We start from the raw sequence: 23,116 nt of genomic DNA on the forward strand, positions 1-23,116 counted from the left end.
ACCTCTTCAAAAAACTACAGCAAAGTAACTAACCACGACTTTCTCTTAAGAAATCCACATCACCCTCTCCTTGATTCACCCACCATTTGTCCATGTTATTCTTAAATCTATCCTAAATAATTGTTGCTGTAAATGTCCATAAAATTGAAGTTAAACTGACTGATCTGTAAAATCTGATCTTATACTTATTAAGATCATTATTAAGAAATTTCCAACGATGGTGTAATGTTTGGACTCTACAGTATTCTGGCACCATTTCTGAGTTTAATGATGACTGAAAAATAATGGCAGTGTTTACACAATTTCCTCTTTGATTCTTATTTGCTTCAACATTCGTGGGTGCATCATATCGTGTCTCAGTGATTGCTTTATGTACTGACAGGTTAACTAATCATTCCTCCTCGTCAATTTTGAATTCTATTAGTGAGTAAATGTCCTCCTTTGTCATCATGGGTAGCATCTGCTTCCCTGATAAAGACTACTCATTTAATATCGAAGTCATGCCCCTTGCTTCCATGTTCACATCAAATTCCCAGGAACTCTCTCCTGCAGCCAGCACCAAGGACTGCAGCAGTTCAGGAAGGCAATCCACCTTCTTCAGGACAATTAGGGATGGGCAATAGAAGAAAACAAAGAACTGCAAATGCTGGAAATCATTAACAAAAACAGAAATTGTTGGGAAAACTCAGCATATCTGGCAGCATCTATGGAGAGAAAACAGAGTTAAGCTTTGGGACAGATGACGCTTCTTCAGAACAGATTGTTGACTCAGCCAGTAATAGAACATAGAACATTACAGTGTAGTACAGGCCCTTCAGCCTTCGATGTTGCACCGACCTGTGAAACTAATCTGAAACCCATCGAACCTACACTATTCCATTCTCGTCCGTATGCCTAATCCAATGATCATTTAAATGCCCTTAAAGTTGGCGTGCCTACTACTGTTACAGGCAGTGTGGACCATGTCCCTACTACTCTCTGAGTAAAGAAACCTCTGACATCTGTCCTATATCTATCACCCCTCAAATGAAAGCTATGTCCCCTCATGCTAGCCATCACCATTTGAGGAAAAAGGCTCTTACTGTCCAACCTACCTAACCCTCTGATTATCTTATACATCTCAATTCAGTCACCTCTCAACCTTCGTCTCGCTAATGAAAACAGCCTCAAGTCCTTCAGCCTTTCCTCGTAAGACCTTCCATCCAAACCAGGCAACATCCTAGTAAATCTCCTCTAAACCTTTTCCAAAGCTTCCACATCCTTCCTATGATGCAGTGACCAGAACTCTTCGCAATACTCCAAGTGCAGCTACACCAGAGTTTTGTACAGCTGCAGCACGAGCTTGTGGTTTTGAAACTCAATCCATCTACCAATAAAAGCTAACGCACCATATGCCTTCTTAACAACCCTATCAACCTGGATGGCAACTTGCAAGGATCTATGTACCTGGACACCAAGATCTCTCTGCTCATGTACACTACTAAGAATCTTACCATTAGCCCAGTACTCTGCATTCCTCTAAACCCTTCCAAGTGCTTACATCTTGTGAACAACCTGTGAAAGACTTTTGGATTCTCTTTTATGTTAGCTGCCTGTCTCTTTGCACGATTTCCCTTTGCTTTTCTTAAACTGTGTTTTCACCTTTCTTCTGAGCCTTTTGTTTTCTGTTTGTTTCTCAATTTAGAAGGCCTTGAAATGGAAATCTAATTTTCTGAGTGACTGAAACACATATGTGTTTTGTGTGAATGGGATCCCAGTTGTACTGCTCCCAAAATTAAATAACTTCTTCAATTCCCCATCCCTCATGTAATTTCACTGCTGTCTCATTGCTTTCATAAAACCCAATTGAGTAAGATGTAAAACACTCGTGGATCCAATTCGCAATGGAAATAAAATTGCAGAAAATAATTCTGTTTTAACCTTTTAAAAGAATTTATCATGCAAGTTGCTAAATGCTGCTTGTTTCCTTTGCTAAAGGGCCCACCTGGTACACCAGGGACAGATGGAAGTGGAGATGTTGTGGTAAGTTTGCAGCTTATTCAAATACAGCAATCTATGCAAATAACTTTCAGTGTGCCAGTTACCTTGAGCCTTCAGGGATCCAAATCCAATATTGGTTTCCATTCTTATTCATGAGCATCTACTCAATTCAGGCCCTCATTTTGAGTCATTTTGAACCTACATCAAGTTCTCTCCTTCCTGTTCTGTACGCTAGATTCTTTCCTCCTGATAATGATTTCTCTTTAGTTCCCAAATCTTATGGTTGCGTACGCATCACATTACCTCTACATGAATACAAATGTGCATTTATAATATCTGAGTTTGGTGATCTTCCCCACGATGATGAATTTTCACATGTAAAGCCTGGCCAAAGAGAAGTTTGAAATCAAATGAAGGAATGAAAGATGGCAAATCAGGGACCATTTGGAGGAGCAAAACTGGTCAACATTCCTGGGAAGATCATTCATTAGATCAGACATGGTCAAGATAGAGATGACTTTTAAAATGAAAATGGCCAAAGTAAATCAGTAGATGCCAGTGTTGCATTGTCTCACAGCTGATATGTGATATACCTTCAAGAGACATGCTCATCACATATCACAGCATGGTATAAAGCTTGCAGTTTGCATTTTACTGAGCTCTGTTCATATTGAATATGACATTCTGAGAAGAGCGTGCTGCAATAAGTCAAATAGTTTCTCTTGAGCCTTGATACATTCATGCCTGTGATTGTAGTGTACTTCTGTAGGTGCCAGCCTCTGCCATTTAAGTGCATTGAATTCTTCTGTATGACATGACCCATGAAAACTAAAATCTGAACCCAAAAGCTGCTTACAGATTTTAAACTAACATCAACAGTCAAAGCATACTGCCAGTTTAATTATGCAAAGCTCCTGTTTGACAAAACTGGCATTATAGACATAAACTAGATTTATTTTCCAACCTGGTGCAGCTTACCTATGTGCAGTGATTGATTGTTCTCATATTTGGTTTCCTTAAATTCAGCACCAGTGCATCCAAATTGCTTAATTTGAGCTAGACCTGTAAATGGCCTGTGATTGTAATATTACATATATAGATAGCAGTTTCTGTGATAAAAGTCCATTGAATTCTTAGTCCTTTGTGAGTCAAATCTCATTCTTATGTTACAGGAGATGACATAAATGTCAATTTATCTCTCAGTTCGATCATTATTTGTCATTTGAATCAAGCTATTTGTTGGTGAATCACACTGCTTGCCAGTGGATCAGTCTCTGCCAACCAGTATATTAATCTACCGGTCTGTTTGGTCACTCTGTCTTCGCGTGGATGAGGAATGGATGATGTTCACACCTAATTATCTACTGAAGTGTTGCATGACACAAAGGAATTTAACTCGTGTACCTCCTAGCTGTGGGATATAAGTTAATTACTTGAACAACAATTTTTGATTTTGAAACCTTTTATTTTGATATTAATAACTAGGAGAATCTTTGTTCTGTTTTACAGTGTACAATGTCTTGTCCTGCAGGCCCTCCTGGGCCACCTGGGCTGCTAGGATTTAAGGTAAACAACAATGTTACTGTAATGTGTACAAACACAATGATTGAGGACTTTTGATCTGCAGTTTACAACATAGGAAAACATGATAAAGAAAGATTCCACGAATTGGTCCATAGCCCATGAAGGAGCTATCCTCTTATAAACTCTTCTCCAACAGTTTAATCTTCTGATGGGATGGTTCTGTCAGCTGCCTGAGGCATATTGCGTAGAGTACAGGAAGATTCATTGCTCTCCATTGAGTAGTGCCCTGAAATCCTTAATACTTTCTGGATCAGTGGTGCTGGAAGAGCACAGCAATTCAGGCAGCATCCGAAGACAGGCAAAATCGATGTTTCGGGCAAAAGCCCTTCATCAGGAATAAAGGCAGAGAGCCTGAAGCGTGGAGAGATAAGCTAGAGGAGGGTGGGGGTGGGGAGAGAGTGGCATAGAGTACAATAGGTCAGTGGGGAAGGAGATGAAGGTGATAGGTCAGGGAGCAGAGGGTGGAGTGGATAGGTGGAAAAGGAGCTGGGCAGGTCGGACAAAACCGGACAGGTCAGGGGATCGAGTTGCTGGAGGTTAGAAGCTAGGATGAGGTGGGGGAAGGGGAAATGAGGAAACTGTTGAAATCCACATTGATGCCCTGGGGTTGAAGTGTTCCGAGGCGGAAGATGAGGCGTTCTTCCTCCAGGCGTCTGGTGGTGAGGGAGCGGCGGTGGAGGAGGCCCAGCACCTCCATATCCTCGGCAGAGTGGGAGGGGGAGTTGAAATGTTGAGCCACTGGGCGATTTGGTTGATTGGTGCGGGTGTCTCGGAGATGTTCCCTAAAGCGCTCTGCTAGGAGGCGCCCAGTCTCCCCAATGTAGAGGAGACCGCATCGGGAGCAACGGATACAATAGATGATATTAGTGGATGTGCAGGTAAAACTTTGATGGATGTGGAAAGCTCCTTTGGGGCCTTGGATAGAGGTGAGGGAGGAGGTGTGGGCGCAGGTTTTACAGTTCCTGCGGTGGCAGGGGAAAGTGCCAGGATGGGAGGGTGGGTCGTAGGGGGGCGTGAACCTGACCAGGTAGTCACGGAGGGAACGGTCTTTGCGGAAGGCGGAGAGGGGTGGGGAGGGAAATATATCCCTGGTGGTGGGGTCTGTTTGGAGGTGGCGGAAATGTCGGCGGATGATTTGGTTTATGCGAAGGTTGGTAGGGTGGAAGGTGAGCACCAGGGGCGTTCTGTCCTTGTTGCGGTTGGAGGGGTTGGGTCTGAGGGCGGAGGTGCGGGATGTGGATGAGATGCGTTGGAGGGCATCTTTAACCACGTGGGAAGGGAAATTGCGGTCTCTAAAGAAGGAGGCCATCTGGTGTGTTCTATGGTGGAACCGCTCCTCCTGGGAGCAGATACGGCGGAGGCGGAGGAATTGGGAATACGGGATGGCATTTTTGCAAGAGGTAGGGTGGGAAGAGGTGTAATCCAGGTAGCTGTGGGAGTCGGTGGGTTTGTAGAAGATGTCAGTGTCAAGTCGGTCGTCACTGATGGAGATGGAGAGGTCCAGGAAGGGGAGGGAGGTGTCAGAGATGGTCCAGGTAAATTTAAGGTCAGGGTGGAATGTGTTGGTGAAGTTGATGAATTGCTCAACCTCCTCGCGGGAGCACGAGGTGGCGCCAATGCAGTCATCAATGTAGCGGAGGAAGAGGTGGGGAGTGGTGCCGGTGTAATTATGGAAGATCAACTGCTCTACGTAGCCAACAAAGAGACAGGCATAGCTGGGGCCCATACGTGTGCCCATGGCTACCCCTTTGGTCTGGAGGAAGTGGGAGGATTCAAAGGAGAAATTGTTAAGGGTGAGGACCAGTTCGGCCAAACGAATGAGAGTGTCGGTGGAGGGGTACTGTTGGGAACGTCTGGAGAGGAAAAAACGGAGGGCTTGGAGGCCCTGGTCATGGCGGATGGAGGTGTAGAGGGATTGGATATCCATGGTGAAGATGAGGCGTTGGGGGCCGGGGAAACGGAAGTCTTGGAGGAGGTGGAGGGCGTGGGTGGTGTCTCGAACGTATGTGGGGAGTTCCTGGACTAGGGGGGATAGGACAGTGTCGAGGTAGGTAGAGATGAGTTCAGTGGGGCAGGAGCATGCTGAGACAATGGGTCGGCCAGGGTGGTCAGGCTTGTGGATCTTGGGAAGGAGGTAGAACCGGGCAGTGCGGGGTTCCTGGACTATGAGGTTGGAAGCTGTGGGTGGGAGAAAGTCTACAGAATGGGCTTTAGTTTAATTGACATCCAAAGATAATCACCTAAGAACGGAACACTGTCTTAATTCCACACTGAAGTTACAACTAAAATTATGTCTTTACTTTTTAGAGTGATGATAGAAGCTTAAAACTACAGACTCAGAAGCAAGAATACTGTCTGTTAAAGGCCAGACTTGCCTTCTTGTTGTGTAGACAAATTTTGATTTTACTTTTCTAATGACAGAAATGGGTTTTCACTCTGTGATGTGGGGGTTTGGAAAGTCAAATCCCCTTACCCAAAGTATCTGCTCTCCCACCCATCTGTGTGTGTTGCTGGACCCTTCTGTGCATGGATTACCATCATGGTCCAAGCCTCGATGACTGTCACTTTTCAGCCAGTCTTCACTTTGCAGCTCATCACAGTGGCAAGCAAACAATATCAATTGTCCCCCCTGTTTTGTGAAGTACTGCCTGGTTTCTGCTGTCTCATGAGTACGAATGACTTTGAGAGTCCAGACAGACGGGGATCAACCCTATCTTCCACCATTCAGTGAGGCTAGATTTTGGTTTCTCAGCTGAATGCATCTTGCAACTGCTCAGAAATACTGATTCTTAAACTAATTACCCATCTGCTTTCAGGGCCACAAAGGTCAAAAAGGTGCATCTGGAGAGGCTGGGAAAGAGGGTCCAAAGGTATGTGAACAACGCCACATTTCTGAGTAGTTTGCACATTTGTCTAAGTTTGAGCTAAAATACAAAAAAGCTCAACTATGCAAATATAATACTCTTAACGTTAATAGAGCCAGTGCAGGCACAATGAACCAAATGTCTACCTTCTGCACTGTAATGATTCTGTGATTCTGGTACTTTATACATCAGATGAGAAAAAGAGGACAAAAGGTGGATAAAAAAGATAGACAAATCCTTACTGCTGTCTGGAATTATCCCTCTATCCACATCCCTTCCACCAGCAACCCCCCTCCCCTACCCAAGCCCACCTTTATTGGACAGATTAAAAGGTGACAATTTAAGATTCTTTTCAGTACAGTGGTAATAAAACCTTGTTTCAATTGTATACAACGTTGGTGGACCAAACCTGGAGTATTGTGTGCAATTGAGAAGGGGCATCATGCAGGATTACCAGACCATTTAATAGGATGGTGGGACTGTCCTGTGAGGAGAGATTGAGGTGCCGAGGCTGAACTCACTGGAGTTTAGAAAACTGAAAGGTGATCTCATAGAAACTTGGAAAAATTCTTAAAGGGTTAGGCCGTTCAGGAAGAAAGAATGTTCCTCCTGTCTGTGGGATCCCAGAACAAGAGGAACAATTTGAGAATAAAAAGGCAAACCATTTAAAACTGAGATGAGAAGGAGCTCCAATAAGAGAGAGGTGAATCTTTGGGATTCCCTCCTTCAGTAATTTATCCATAAGTAGGTTCAACAAAAAGATTGATAGCTTTCTAGTAAGAATGATATCAAAGAATATGGGAGTAAAGTATTAAACTTAGATGACACCCAGTCATGATCTAGAGTGATAGCCTAGATTTGAAGGGCTGAATGGTCTACTCCTGTTCTTGTGTTCCTATTTATCAAACATTTTTCTCTGTTGCTTTGAACCCAAGCCCAATTTGATTACTTAATTTCTGTTATCACTTTATTACTTTTTAGAAAGACAATATGCTTGAAGAATTGCAGAAAGTCACTTGCTTTGCCAGAGTGACATTCAAAGTTCATTAATCTGAGAAAAAATAGAACAACAGAGCTCAAATCTAAGTCCCTACTTTTTAATTAGGTGAATAGACTCTAGTTCACTCTTCTCAGAGTTTCCTGTCCTCCCTTACTCTCCCCATCCATTGAACCAACCCATATTCATTCCCAGGCCAATGACCTTGCCAGGTGCCCAGTGTCAACATTAAATACCACAAAGTCAGATCTGATTCCCCTGGCTGAGGTTACATTTCCAAGTAGGGGGTTGACCATTTATGATTGAGATGAGGAGGAATTTCTTCATGCCGATAATTGTGACTTTATTCCAATTCTGTACCCAAAGATGCTCCACTATTGAATACGTTTAAGTTGGAAATGGATACATTTTAGGTTTGTAAGGTGAATCAATGCATTTTGGGAGAGGACTGGAGAATGAGGTTAATGATTAGCCATGCTCATATCAAAAGGCAGAGGAAGCCTGAGGAGTTATATGGTTTACCCTTTCCTCCCATTCCTTATGTTCTTAATTTATGCTGTTGTTTCCTCACACAGGGAAATCGTGGTTTTCCTGGGCAACAAGGTATTGGAGGTGCTCCTGGACCTGAGGTATGTATTTGATGTAATTAAATTTAATAATCTTCTAGAATACATCTTGAGAAATGATTTCTTGAGAGACAATTTATATCCTAATCATTTTTGGAAACACCAAAACCTCAAAACTATCATCTATGATAATTCTGTACATGTTTAACTTTTCAACAGTGGTAAAAAGGATGACTTTAAATGGGTTAATATGCTGCTAAGTAGTGACAAGAGGAATTTAATACAGGTGCAATAAACATTTGTAGAAAAACACCTCCACAATTATTTCTAGGCTTACATATTTTGAACACCAATTTTGAATCATATTGCATAGGACAGGGTACAAGTTAGACTTCTTTTCAATCCACTTTAAAACAATGAAAGTACTGTTTTAAAACCCCAATGCAACTGTTCACATGTAATACCTTCATAAGGTGAGTCACTTGTTCGTTACAGTATACCCAGACTTCTTCTGAATTTATTTCTGAATGATCAATAAAATAGCCAGTTCAAGACAACAGTTCAGCATGATAAATGAGATCATCTTGAGGGAGAGGAGAGTGCCTGTATCTAAAAGGAGAACTTAGAGCTTGTTAAATTAGGATCTGAAACCATGGCAGGAACGTATGTGTGAATTTGAAGGAAATCTTGACTTGTTCCTCTCAATTATTCACTAAGTTTTTTTTTTAAATAAGTGGAAAATCTTGGCACACATTGTCAGGGTGGAAATTAGCTCCACAATCTGGCTGAGGCCTGACAAACCCCATACCTTGACCTCCCATTCTGGGAAATACTCGATCGCTGTCAGAGCAGCTTGGCTACAGTCCAAGCAGTGATCAATGTTCTTGGTGGTGCTGCTGGGTCTATGAGATTGTCAGCTAGTGGACCAGAAGCTCTTGGAGGCAGGATCTATCCCCTTAAGGGGTTGGAAACTCTGATACCAGGAAGGTTAGTTGCCTAATGTTGAAACTTTATTGCTGGAACAGCACAGCAGGTCAGGCAGCATCCAGGGAACAGGAGATTCGACGTTTCGGGCACAGGCCCTTCTTCAGGAATCTGAAGAAGGGCCTGTGCCCGAAACGTCGAATCTCCTGTTCCTTGGATGCTGCCTGACCTGCTGTGCTGTTCCAGCAATAAAGTTTCAACTTTGATCTCCAGCATCTGCAGACCTCACTTTCTCCTAGTTGCCTAATGGACAAACAATTACATCAGGGCTTCCAGAAGTGAATTCAGCAGGGTCTTGGTTTTCTGGCTGGGATCACCAGTATGACCATCAGATTCAGCCCTCATTGTACACATTTCCAAACTGAGCTCGATAGTACTGAACTTAACTTACCACATCCACCATCAACACATCATAATGGATTATGTAAGTTTCAGATAGTTTAAATCCAAGCTTGTAGGGAAGCAGAAGCAAGCATTTATGCAGAGTATTCCTGTCATGATCAGAAAGTTGAGGAATCTCCATGTCACCTTGGCACTGTATGCCACTATACTAGGTCCAGCACATCTCATGGCTGCTGAGGGCAAAGGCACCTTCTTGTCCATATTGTTACCCATACTGTACTTATTGGATATTACTGATATCGCCTGACACAAATATTGAAATCAAAACTAGAAGTTGCTGGAAAAAGTCTTCAGAACTGTTCTGAAGAAGGGGCACTGGACCTGAAATGTTAACTCTGGTTTCTGTCCACAGATGCTGCCAGACCTGCTGAGTTTGTCCAGCAATTTCTGTTTTTTGTTTCTGATTTCCAGCATCTGCAGTTCTTTTAGTTTTACAAACATTGAAATGATTCCTCTTCCCAGAATTTGTCACGCGATCTGTGGTTTTTGAGGAATGAAAGGAAATCTTGCATAAATATATTTAACTCAACCCAGAATTTCAGACCTTTTCTAAAATCAGATTTTTTTTTATCGCTGAGATCTAATTATGTCTTATAGGGTTCCCGAGGACCAAGAGGCTTTCCGGGTGCATCTGGTGAAAAAGGAAGCAAAGTGAGTGCCTTGGAATCTCTATCAATGACAATCGCTCCAGGACCTGAGAATACAATTGTTCATTACTTCATAGTCATCCCTCAGTGATCTTGTTTTCAGGTTTTTGTCACATGTACTGAAGTACAGGTATACGTGAGTACAGTGAAAAGTGTACAAAGTTGCAATGTCCGGTGTCATCTTAGATACAAAGATACCTAGGGTGTAAGTTAGAAAAATAAAGAAAACAAGGTAAAGGTTCAGCATTTCAGTCTTTCTCAAGCAGGGAGTCCATACTGGGCTTCCTCAAATAGAAGACCCTAACCTCAATGGAAACACTCCAATGTTTCATTTCGTTACGAGGGTATTCTATTCAGATTTTTTTTTTGTTTGCGGCTGTTTTCCACCTCTCAGGTTTCTCTACCCTCCCTGTGCTGCCTTCTACACTGTTTGTGACATTTTTGTCATTATCTCCACTGACCATCGCGGTCATGGACGATCTCATTATTTCATGTGCCCATCCTTCAGAAACGTCCATTGAATACTAATCTCGATAACTGAACTCCACTCATGTAAATGTTTCCACATCCTTGTGTCCCAGTTAACTTATTTCCTGAATTTTCATCCTTGTCCTTAAATCCTTCCATGACACTTTTGTACCATATATTGGTCACATGCTGCTCTTACTTCCCAAATGAGTGATCACTCAGTCATTAAATTGCTATCATCTGCAAACCTCTCCCGAAAATTGTTTTCTCTTTGACAGAACTTTCCCTTCCAATGTTTTTTAGCTATTTTTTAGAATAAGTAATCTGCTCTGAGGCCAACCCAGCTTTTGCCACAAAAAATCTGACTTTGCCTCTTCACCTGAAGAATCACTGTAACCTACATAAAAGACATCAAAACTAGCAAAGGTCACATTTAAATAATTCATTGTTAATTCATTATTAAATCATACGCTTAAGTAATTCTTTCCTAATCTTTCAAAACTGTAGAATTCTCTTACTGTCCTCAACCTTCAATCAAAAGACTTTTAAAGCTGAAAACTAATCACTAATTCTTTTTGACTTCAGCCTCTATATTTAAAGTGTAAAGCTTAATGGTGTCTTAAATAAGTTTCTGATTTTTAAAAAATCTGCATTTCTAATATCATTGCACATCCTTTGTACGTTGAAAGAATGTTTTATCTAATCTTTGGAGAGAATTGTGTTCAAAAGATTTTCTCTATGACTAAGTCACAGATTCAAAGTGTGCATTCTTAGATCGTTGACTGACACGTCAGCCAGCAGGCATTGTATAATCACTGTGTGAATATTGTCATTCTATGACGGAAATGTCATCTCTTTCTCTGGCATCTGTGCTTCAGACAACTTATTGGCAATAAATTGGAATGTGGCATTGATATCAAGTTTCATCTCAATATAGGTTTGGTTTGCATATATGGGTTTGCAATTTAAAAACTCGCATCGCTGTACTCATCATTTTGCTCAGCTCTTAGCTGTGCACAGACAGTTTGGTCCAAGTACTCCAAGATATTGGAGTTGAGCTCTCATTCCCATTGAAGTGGGGCTGCAGGAGGAGTTCCTGTAATATAATCAGGAAAGTTGAGCACCCAAAACTGAGTCATAAGCTTAGGTGGATGGTGCGAGGTGGAGATTGAGGGAGGATGGTGTGGCGTAGGTAAATGTGTCGCATTGTGGCAGCAGAGTGGAGGAGTTATGGAATCGGTGGCAGAAGCAGAGTAAGGTGTGTGTGTGTGTGTGAGAGAGAGATCTGGGGGAGATATCACAAGTCCAGCTACAGAATCGCAAGGTGGCAGAAAATTTCTACAATCTAAGTATCGGGGTTAAGAACCTGGGGCAAAGAGAGAGAAGGTTTTGATTGCAGTCGAGGAGAGGAAGATTGAAGTTAGAGGGAGAGTCTGGGGTCAGGGAGATCATAGTTCAGAATTCTAATGGAAAGCTATAGGAGATCAAGCCAGTTATGCAGTCGGTCCCAAAATAGGCATTGTATCTCTAATTCATGGAAACAAATAGATTGATGTTCACTTCTCGTGTACGTACAGGATTCCACTTGTTTGCCCTTGTCCAGTATGGGGAACAATGTAATCCTTGTACATCTTCCTGATGACCTTAAAAAAAACTGCATGACTCAATTTATCAACACCCAAGTTAAACCTGTACAATAGACATCAGATCAAAAGGTATATATGTTAATGCTGAATTATCCAGAACTAGTAACTGACCAAATCTAATTAGAGCAAATTTTTGAACTCAAAATCTTTTTTGCTCATTACTATTGTTTTATTGTGAAGCCTTAATGTTCATGGAGTAGCTTTTTAGCAACATTTAAATTTTATCTGGTTATGATCTGCAGCTAGAATTGCTTACACTGTTGACTGTTTTAATCCCATAACTTTTATCCAGATTGTTACAGTCTTAGTTCAGTGATTTTCAGCTACACCAGTAAGGGCTACTTTGAGAATTTTTTCACGAACCATACTTTAAACTTTATAAACTTCAGAGTCACAGAGACCTTTCGATCCAACCTGTCCATGCCGACCAGATATCCCAATCTAGTCCCACCTGCCAGCACCCCGCCCATATCCCTCCAAATCCTTCCTATTCATAAACCCATCCAAATGCCTCTTAAATGTTGCAATTGTACTAGCCTCCACCACATCTTCTGGCAGCTCATTCCATACACGTACCACCCTCTGCATGAAAAAGTTGCCCCTTAGGTCTCTTTTATATCTTTCCCCTCTCACCCTAAACCTATACCCTCTAGTTCTGGACTCCCCGACCCCAGGGAAAAGACTATCAAAGCCCCTCATAATTTTGTAAACCTCTATAAGGTCACCCCTCAGCCTCCGACGCTCCAGGGAAAACAGACCCAGCCTGTTCAGCCTCTCCCTGTAGCTCAGAACCTCCAACCCTGGCAACATCCTTGTAAATCTTTTCTGAACCCTTTCAAGTTTCACAACATCTTTCCGATAGGAAGGAGACCAGAATTTCACACAATATTCCAACAGTGGCCTAACCAATGTCCTGTGCAGCCGCAACATGACCTCCCAACTACTGTACTCAATACTCTGACCAATAAAGGAAAGCATACCAAATGCCTTCTTCACTATCCTATCTACCTGCAACTCCACTTTCAAGGAGCTATGAACCTGTACTCCAAGGTTTCTTTGTTCAGCAACACTCCCTAGGACCTTATCATTAAGTGTATAAGTCCTGCTAAGATTTGCTTTCCCAAAATGCAGCACCTCACATTTATCTGAATTAAACTCCATCTGCCACTTCTCAGCCCATTGGCCCATCTGATCCAGATCCTGTTGTAATCTGAGGTAACCCTCTTCGCTGTCCACTACACCTCCAATTTTGGTGTCATCTGCAAATTTACTAACTGTACCTCTTATGCTCACATCCAAATCATTTATGTAAATGACAAAAAGTAGAGGTCCCAGCACCTGGTGCAATAGAGCAGGGAAATGCTGTCTAACTCAGGGATGTCATGTATTCCATAATAGTCTGGGCTAAGAGTTAACTTCCAATGTTTGAAGGACTGTACATCTGTCAAAAATTGAAGTGTTTTTTGTTTAATTTAGGGAGTTCCAGGATTTAATGGCCTGCCAGGGCCTCCAGGACCACAAGGGCCTACTGTGAGTATTGAATTATTTTAGACTTGTGTAAGTTTTAAATGTATCCATATTTCAATTTGTCTCTCCATAACTTGTACAGAGGCAAGAACCTAAGACCACAAGAGAATACAGATGACGACATGATTATTCATACCCTGCTTGAGTCATCCAAGATTTCTCAAATATATTTCCAGTAACTTGGTGCAAACATTAACTGAATCACAAAATCAGACAGTAGATAGCTTGCATCTATTGACATGGCTGAGTGCGTGGAGTATATGAAATTAAACTGTTGATCAACTATAATCAAAATGAACAGGAGCAGAACAGTTTCAAGAAGCCTGGATTACCGTCTCCTGCTTCTGTGTTTCTAGGCTATAAAGAAGGCTCCTTTGCTCAATTCACTGGTTTCCGACAAAGTGTTTGGGTGTATGTCTGATTTTTTTTGTCCATATGGTCTCATGATCTTACCCCTGCAGTGATAATGTGCCCTTGAACAGGCAGATTCTAACTTGGCACAGGCACACATATGGCACTGAGATCAATTTCAGTTTCTTCTTTCACCCATCTCTTACAACAATACTCCCGTTGATTGTCAGCCTAGAGTTGATTCAAGTCTTAATATAGAATAAAATTGCAATAAAACATTCATATCCAGTGGCAAGTTGACAGCCAAGAAGAGTCATCAATGACTGATCTCAGATTACATTTTAGTGAGTGGGTTTGATTATCTGAAAAGGACTTTTCACTCTCCCTTCACTCACTGAGGAAGCTGAATACTCAGGTGCTCTTCAAAGACATATCCGCCATGGACATAAATTGGGAAGATGTAAAAAGTAGCATAATGAACAGAAACAACATTTGTTTTTCATACTGGTGAATGAAACATTTTTACAAATGCAGCCAGTCTTGGAAAGCAGTATAGAGACAAAAAAACCCAGCAGATACTGGAATCCAAAGTAGACCAGCAGGAAGCTGGAAGACCACAGCAAGTCAGGCAGCATCAGGAAGTAGAGACATTGATCTTTTGGGTCGAGATCCTTTATCAGGATTGGAGAGGGGGAATGGTGCTCAGAAATAAATAAAAGGAGAGGCTCGGGCTGGGGGAAAGGTAGGTGGGATAGCGATAGGTGGATGCAGGTAAGGGGTTATTGTGATAGGTCAGTGGAAAGGGTGGAACAGATAGGTGGGAAGGAAGATGGAGAGGTAAAGTCAGGTCAAGGAGGCGGGGAGGAGAGTAAGGCTGGGCGTGGGATAAGGTTGTGGATGGGAAGATAGTGAAGCTAGTGAGGTGGGAGGTGGAATGGAAGGAAGGAAGGAAGCGGGGCTGGAAAGGAAGCCGGGAATGAGTTGTCAGATTAGATTACTTTACAGTGTGGAAAAAGGCCCTTCGGCCCAACAAGTCCACACCGACCCGCCGAAGCGCAAACCACCCATACCCCTACATTTACCCCTTACCTAACACTATGGACAATTTAACATGGCCAATTCACCTGACCTGCACATCTTTGGACTGTGGGAGGAAACCGGAGCACCCGGAGGAAACCCACGCAGACACGGGGAGAATGTGCAAACTCCACACAGTCAGTCGCCTGAGGTGGGAATTGAACCCGGGTCTCTGGCGCTGCGAGGCAGGAGTGCTAACCACTGTGCCACCGTGCCGCCCATTAGGTTATTTGAAATTGGAGAACTCAATGTTAAGTCTTCCGGGCTGTAGGGTGCCCAGGCGGAAGATGAGGTACTGTTCTTCTATTTTACTTCTTCTGATTCACTGCAGCAATGGAGGGGGCCGAGGATGGACACGTTGGAGTGGGAGTAGGAAGGGGAATTGAAATGGACAGTGACTGGGAGGTCAGGTTGGCTGTTTAGGGCCCAGTGACAATGCACATTGAAGCGGTCACCTAGTCTACATTTAGTCTCACCGATGGAGAGAAGATCACATTGGGGCCCTGGATGGAGGTGAGAGTGGTAGCATATTGGTAGGTATTGCATCTTTTTCAGTTACTGGGGAACGTGCTTGGGTGGTGGGGGGCGTTGGTGGTGGGAGCGTTATTGGAGGGGTTGGTGAGGAGTGTGGTGAAGGGAATGATATTTGCGGAAGGCAGACAGGTGGGGAGGGGAAGATCTTCTGGGTGGTAGGGCCTAATTGGAGTTGGTTGAAGTGTTTGAGGATGATATGTTGGATGTGGAGGATGATGGAGTGGAAAGTGAGGACAAGGGTGCCTGTCTGCACTATATTTGGAGGAGGGGGAGGTTTAGAGCAGTGGAGTGGGGAATGGAGGAGGTGCAGTGGAGGGCTATCTGGATGATGGTGTTGGGGGGAAAAGAAAGTTGTTGGAAATAAGAGGACCTCTGGGATGCTTGCAAGTTGAATGTCTCCTCGTCAGAGCAGACACGACAGAAATGGAGGAATTGGTAAAATGGGAGGGAGTTTTTGCAGGATATAGTATGAGAGGAGGTGTAGTCCAGGTGTCCGTGGGAGACTGTGGGTTTATGGTAAATGATGGTCTGTAAACTGTCACCAGAGATGGAAATGGAGAGGGCAAGAAAGGGGAGGGAGGTGTCCGAGATGGGCCAAGTGAATTTGAGGGCAATGTCGAAGTTGTTAGCGAAGTTGATGAACTGCTTCAGTTCAGCCTGGCATTGAGTTTTCCAATTTCAAATAACTTTTCCATGCATTTCCCAGCTCCCCTTTTGCCTCCTCCCTTCAATTTCCACCTCCCACCTCACTAGCTTCACTCTCTTCCCATCCCCAACCTCATCCCCCATGTTCAGCCCTTACTCTCCTCTCTACCTCCTTGACCTGACATGATCCATCCATCTTTTTTCCCACCTATCTGCTACACCCTTCCCATTGACCTATAAACAACCCCCTACCTGCATCCACCTAACACTACCCCACCAATGTTTCCCCCAGCCCATTCCCCTCCCTCTATTTATTTCTGAGCTCCCTTCCCTCCACCCCAATCCAGATGAAGAACCTTGACTCAAAACGTCGACTTCCTCACCTCCTGATGCTGCCTGGCTTGCTGTGTTATTTCAGCTTCCTGTTTGGCTACTTTGGAAAACAGTATAGGTCAGTTACCAGTGCCCTCACCAGTAAGTAAAAGTGTTAAATGATTAAAAGAATATTAATCAGTCTTTGATATTTCAGGGGCCAGAGGGACCAAGAGGTCCAAATGGAGAACCAGGCATCAAAGGTGCAAAAGTAAGCTTTTATTCATCTCTCTCTTTTTTGGTCTGTGTTGTCAGTGCTTACATCCAAACATGGTATATTCCATGATCATATGAATAATTCATTGGTTGTGTCAGCTTTCCTTGAAAATAATCAAAACCTGGGGAGTGACGACAAATGTAGCAATCAAACTGAACTGAAAAGTAAAACTGAAAGACTTGGTTTTAAAATAAACTGCATCCACTTATCTGATTTTCTACTCTGTGGGACACTGGGAGATATTAACATAATGGCTGGATTTTCCTGGAAATCTTGCTTTTGTTCCCTGCTGTGTGTTGCCAAGCCATACAGCTGTTGGAACATCAGTGTCAAGTCCAATCCTATTGTCAGGGAAGAGTGAAGACTGCAGATGTTGGAAATCAGAGTTGAAGAGTATGGTGCTGGAAAAGCACATCCGGTCAGGCAGCATCCGAGGAGCAGAAGATGAAGAGGTTATATTCGAAACATCAACATTCCTGATGAAGAGCTTGTGCTTTAAACATCGACTCTCCTGCTCCTCTGATGCTGCCTGACCGGCTGTGCTTTTCCAGCATCACACTCTTCAATCCTATTATCATCCAACATACAGATTCCAGAAGGATCACCAGATAGCAAGAATGGCAACCTTGCTTGATTTGCTGCCTAATTGTAAATATGGGATTGAATTAGAAGGAGAACTCCTACTGTGTGTGTGTTAGCTGTGGTTGAGTTGGCAGCATGCTTGCTTCTGAATTCATAAGATTCTGTATTTGGTTCCCACTCCAGTGCACTGTTGAGGGTGTGTTAGATTAGATTTTTTAGATTTAGATTACTTACAGTGTGGAAACAGGCCCTCCGGCCCAACAAGTCCACACTGACCCGCCGAAGCGTAACCCACCCAGACCCATTCGCCTACATTTACCCTTTCGCCTAACACTACAGGCAATTTTAGCATGGCCAATTCACCTAACCTGCACCTTTTTTGGATTGTGGGAGGAAACCGGAGCACCCGGAGAAAACCCATGCAGACACGGGGAGAATGTGCAAACTCCACACAGAGAGTCGCCTGAGGCAGGAATTGAACCCGGGTCTCTGGCGCTGTGAGGTAGCAGTGCTAACCACTGTGCCACCATGCCGCCGACCATGCACATTTGAAGGTGACATCTTTTGATTGAGATATTAAACCAAGACCCCATTTTCCGATTGGGTGGTTGTAAAAGATCCTTTGGAATTCACTTTGAAGAAGATGGTGCAAGTTATCCCTCAAGTTATCCTGACCAACATTTATTCTTCAATTAACATAAAAAGCAAATAGCTGGTCATTATTGTGAAGCATGCTAAATAAATGCAAGTTTTTCTTTCCTTTTGACTGCTGATGGGTGGAAAAGAATAACCTTGACCCAGATAATGGATTAAAATTACAAAATAAAGCAGATTGCAAAGAACAAATGAAGAGTACACTCAATAGATAGGTATCTCCACATGCTATGTTAACTCAACATGATTAAAATTATGCAGTTCTTTGTCTCAACATTTGCTTACGTAGTTGATATTTATCTACTAACGTAAAATGTGAAAAGAACATTCTTAAAGGCTTTATCTCCCTGTGTAGGTTTCAGGCTAATCCACACCCAAGAATCTGCTCTGAATACTCTGCTCAAATTTTATCGCCTTGGACAAATTACTGCACAGCTGAGAAAATTGACAGTATTCCATAAAAATAAACAACATTCTAAAAACAACCCAAATCTGATTATCTCTGATTAGTAATTTGTTGTTAAAAGTTTCATGGCCTGGATCATGATCTGGATCTTCAACAAAAACTAATCAGTTCTTCCTTGGGCAATAGCATACCTGTGTAACAAGATCTTTTAAAATCCATCCATTAGTTATGAGATGTATTGTTTACAAACAGATTGACAAACTGGTGAAAAAAAAATCTATCGTCCATCTAGGGTAATAAAGATGTTTTTGTATCTTCCATTCTTTTACAATTATTCTTTGTTTCCCAGGGTCCAGAGGGGCCTCGAGGACTATATGGTACTCCTGGACCTAAAGGTGAACGTGTAAGTGTTTAATATTATCACACCATCCTTGTAAAAACCATCATAAATAAGGTACAGTTTTCTTAATTATTTGCTACTACTCTTTTTGTAAATGTGCTGCAACCTCTTAGTGAAATAAAGATCCACTTGGTTGGAAACTGATGGAACTATGATTTATCTGAACTGTGTCACTGAGTGTCACTGGGTTGTCAAACTGTACACGATTGATGCAAGCCTAATGCTTGTCTTCCTGCTCACTGCCCATACTACCAGCATTAAGAGATAGTGATTATAAGCTGGATCTAAGAATCCAAAATTTTCCCAGATCCAGAGGCACTGTGACAAATTGTGGAAATTTCTAGCGAACACTGATTACTTTCATGTGTATCAGTATAGCTCAAACCTCTGTCCTTCCTAGTCTAGGTGGCACTGACAGTCACAAGTGGATGGCTTTTTCTCCAGTCAGGACTACTGTCTAGCACAGGACTGAAGATAGATTGATGCACTAGCTATATTTTGGGCAGATTGTCCCACAACACAGTGTGCCAATGGAAAGTACAGTGCTGCGTTACATCTCAAAGGAGGACTTGTCAGTTCTAAAAGTGGCAGAACTGCCTTAATTTTGTTTTAAACAAGGTAAAAAAAGAACTTGGAATGAGCAGCAGTCTCCTCAGAAAAAAAACATGTGGGACCTGAAAAGCTGGACATTTTCACCTGGATTTAATGAGGGACATATCTCCTGATTTGAATTGATTTGATTTTTTATCACTTGCACCTAAGTACACTGAAAAGCTTTGTTTTACGAGCAGTACAGGCAGATCATAGTAAGCAAAGACATACAGATTATAGGGTGCTTGCACAGAGTGAGGTATACAGGTTACACTGCACAGGAGGTGTGTGAAGCAAGATCAACATTAACAAGATCAACATTATTTAAAGTTATAGAGTCCATTCATCAGTCTAATAACGCAGCTGTTCTTCAACCTGCTGGTGCATGTATCTTCTGCCTGATGGAAGAGGTTGTAGGAGAGCATTACTGGGGTAGGGGGTCTTTGATGATGTTGGCAGCCTTCTGCGGCAACGCCAAGTGAAAATAGAGTCCATGGATGTAAGATTGGCATCCATGATGGGCTGGGCTGTGTACAGAATCTTGTGTAGTTTCCTACAGTCCCGGGCAGAGCAGGCCGTTATGTACCCGGACAGTATGCTTTCTATGGTGCATCTGTAAAAGTCAAGAAAGGTTCTTATGGACATGCAGAATTTCCTGAGTAACAGCTAGTTCTAGATTCTCCTACAAGAGGAAACATTTTTCCCCATGTACCTGGGCAAGACCTGTCAGGATCTTATATGTTTCAATCAAGTTGCCTGTTACTTTTCAAACTCCAGCTGATACAAAGCTGACCTGCCCAACCTTTCTTTATAAGACAACCCACTCCATTCAGGTACTAGTCTAGGAAATATTCCCTGAACTGCTAATAAAACATTCACAACTTCCCTTAAATAAAAGAGCTCAATCCTGTGCAGACTACTCAACATGCTTTCTTACCAATGCCCTGTAGAATTAAAGCATAGCTTCCTTGCTTATGGGTTCAATTCCCCTTGCAGTGAATGATAACTTTCTATAAGCTTTTTAATTATTTGTTCTCTCTGAGTATTAATCTGCAATTTCTCACCATTTAGATCATATGGTTGTTTCTAGTTTTCTTGCATAGTATTTGAAGCACAATCCACAGAGGTTCATTATCTACTGTGGCAAATGCTTTTGCTATGTTGAAGAATGTAAAATCTGACCTCTGGGAGCTTTTGCCAAAAGTGGAAGAGCTGTCCAACATATTAGACAAGCAATGACTTGATCATACTCACTATATCATGGTGCTTGAGTATGTTTCAGGACAGACCCACCAGAACAGGTGGTGCTGTTACATAACCCTTCAATATTGCCAAGAGTCCCAAGTATCATGGCAGCAGGTCAAACGTGGGCAAGGAAACCTCATGCTGACCACCACCTACTGCAACAGCTGCTTCCTGTTAGCTCCACCTTGAGGACCATCCAGATAAAACAGCTTTGCATTGGCTTATTGCTAGGTGAACATACGTTACGGAGCAAACAGTTCCATGATCTATATAACAAGCATCATTCCCCACATGGATTGGAATACTGACATCACTTAGGATCTTTGATTCAAATAAGTGACAATGCAGGAGGTGCCAATGTTTTGATTTGGGATAACTCCACGTGGTTTCATATTTACCACGTTTTTAAAAGAGGATGTTGTTATAATGAGACCATGCCAAGCAGAATTCATCAGGAAGAGGACACTATATTTGTTGACTTTAGCCAACACATTTCTTCCAAATATTTCTGATGCAGACACCCAAGTCACAACCAACCCTATCATTAACGTCTTCTAGAAAGATGATCCTTTCTTCTGTTAGGTTGGCAAGGAGGACTTCATCAGGATTAGAATAGAAGTTTCACTTGGACATTTTCTGAGTCAAGAGTTGGGATATTAGAGCTGCCGTAATATTTATGGCAGGGCTGGGGGTGATGCATCATGAGTCTTTCATTTCTAAGGTTGGGATGCTCTGTCGGTGCATCCTTTTATGGATGGCAAGGAAAATCCAACAGATTCAAAGTTTACTGTCAGTCATGCCTTTCCAGTAAAAGATATATTCTCCTGCTTTTTTCCTTTAAACCCAGTCCCTAAGATGGTGGATCTCATTGACAGCAGCAATATGAGGAGCCTTGATGTATCATGTGATATACTTGCACTTCTTCTTCCTGAAGAGTCACGTTGGCAATTATCTGTGAGTGTTGTAAGTTTCCAAGTTTTCCTTCTTTGACCACACAGTTGGTGATTCTACAGAGTGTGGTCCCCCAGCTTGAAGAAAAAAAGGAACAGTTTCATTTGAGGGTATCTTTTCTGGACCCCTGCCCGTTTGGGATGAGAAGAGAGTATCCTTCCCAGTCACAGATGTTACTGCCAATAGATGCCTTTGTCTCAAAGGTGTGCATGACCTTCATGTATCTCTTTCCTGTATGTAGATTCTTAACAAAGGACTGTCAGTTACACAGGATGACCCTGGTGCTAATTTTCCATCACCATGGTAGCTGTTGATTAGAAGTCTGCATCTGACTTTGTTTAATGTGACCTTGGGGAGCCACCATTGTCCATATGGTCTTGTTGGACTGGCTATCAGATTTCAGTAATGTGCAGTATTCCTGCACAGCTGGTGAAATACACACACAGTCTTCCTTCTGTTCTGCTGTTGAGGATTTTTTGGCCTGCACTTGATGTTCACCAGCCATTAACTCATCATCATGGATGGTCCTACCAGGAGCAAGGAGGTCACAATGATCCCATCAGGGGGATCTCTCCACCTTGTCAAGGTGATCATCTGTCATAAGGTAGAGTGCAGTTTTCACTTCTTCAAATTAGTTTTCAGGTCATGGGTAACATTGGCAAGTTTATTATTCAGTTGCATTTTTTAAGAATTGACTTGCTGGACCTTATCAGTAGAACTGGACAAGTTCAACATGTGATGTAGGACAGATGGATCACTTAGACTGTTGTCTTCCTTGAAGGACATCTGTGAATCATTTTTTTTATTCAGGTGCAAGTCCACAGATGAATAAACTTATCAGTTGAAATTTCGCAGCTTGCCGTGAAGCTCTAGGTTTTTAATCCCTCTGTTAATTTATGAATGAAATATTATTGCCTCATTCACTCCATTGCTCTGAATTGAATACCACCTGAGCCACCTGGCAATGTGCTTGTTTAAAATCAGAAAAGGGAAATGTGAGATGATAGTAGGTCCCAAAGTATTAATGTCCCAAAGGCCATGGTTACATCATATAAGCTACTTCAGGGAGCAGTAGGAATAGTTACTGCCAATTTTTTTTTTAAGAATGGATTCCCTACAGTGTGGAAACAGGCCCATCAGTCTAACAAATCCACACTGACCCTCCAAAGAGTAACCCACACAAACCCATTTCCCTCTGACTGATGTACCTAACACCATGGGCAATTTAGCACAGCCAATTCACCTGACCTGCATATCTTTGGACTGTGGGAGGAAACCAGAGCACCCAGAGGAAACCATGCAGACACGGGGAGAATGTGCAAACTCCACACAGACAGTTGTCCGATGCTGGAATCGAACCTGGGACCCAGATGCTGTGAGGCAGCAGTGCTAATCACTGAGCCACCGTGCTGAATAACGTGCTCTG

General features: G+C 42.6%; 1 protein-coding gene across 1 annotated transcript in view; it reads left to right on the forward strand.

Moving 5' to 3' along the window:
* Window positions 1-23,116, forward strand: part of col9a1c (collagen, type IX, alpha 1c) — a 144,079-nt gene that overhangs the window by 75,394 nt on the left and 45,569 nt on the right. The window contains exons 16-23 of the mRNA XM_087985856.1: window positions 1,978-2,022; window positions 3,490-3,546; window positions 6,381-6,434; window positions 8,001-8,054; window positions 9,975-10,028; window positions 13,615-13,668; window positions 16,802-16,855; window positions 18,853-18,906. Coding sequence (XP_087841982.1) covers window positions 1,978-2,022; window positions 3,490-3,546; window positions 6,381-6,434; window positions 8,001-8,054; window positions 9,975-10,028; window positions 13,615-13,668; window positions 16,802-16,855; window positions 18,853-18,906 — 426 coding nt within the window. The remainder of the gene's footprint in view (window positions 1-1,977; window positions 2,023-3,489; window positions 3,547-6,380; window positions 6,435-8,000; window positions 8,055-9,974; window positions 10,029-13,614; window positions 13,669-16,801; window positions 16,856-18,852; window positions 18,907-23,116) is intronic.

The sequence above is a fragment of the Chiloscyllium plagiosum genome, unplaced genomic scaffold, assembly GCF_037043375.1.
Source record: "Chiloscyllium plagiosum isolate Xiang-an unplaced genomic scaffold, Cpla_swu_hap1 HiC_scaffold_4, whole genome shotgun sequence".
NCBI lineage: Eukaryota > Metazoa > Chordata > Chondrichthyes > Orectolobiformes > Hemiscylliidae > Chiloscyllium > Chiloscyllium plagiosum.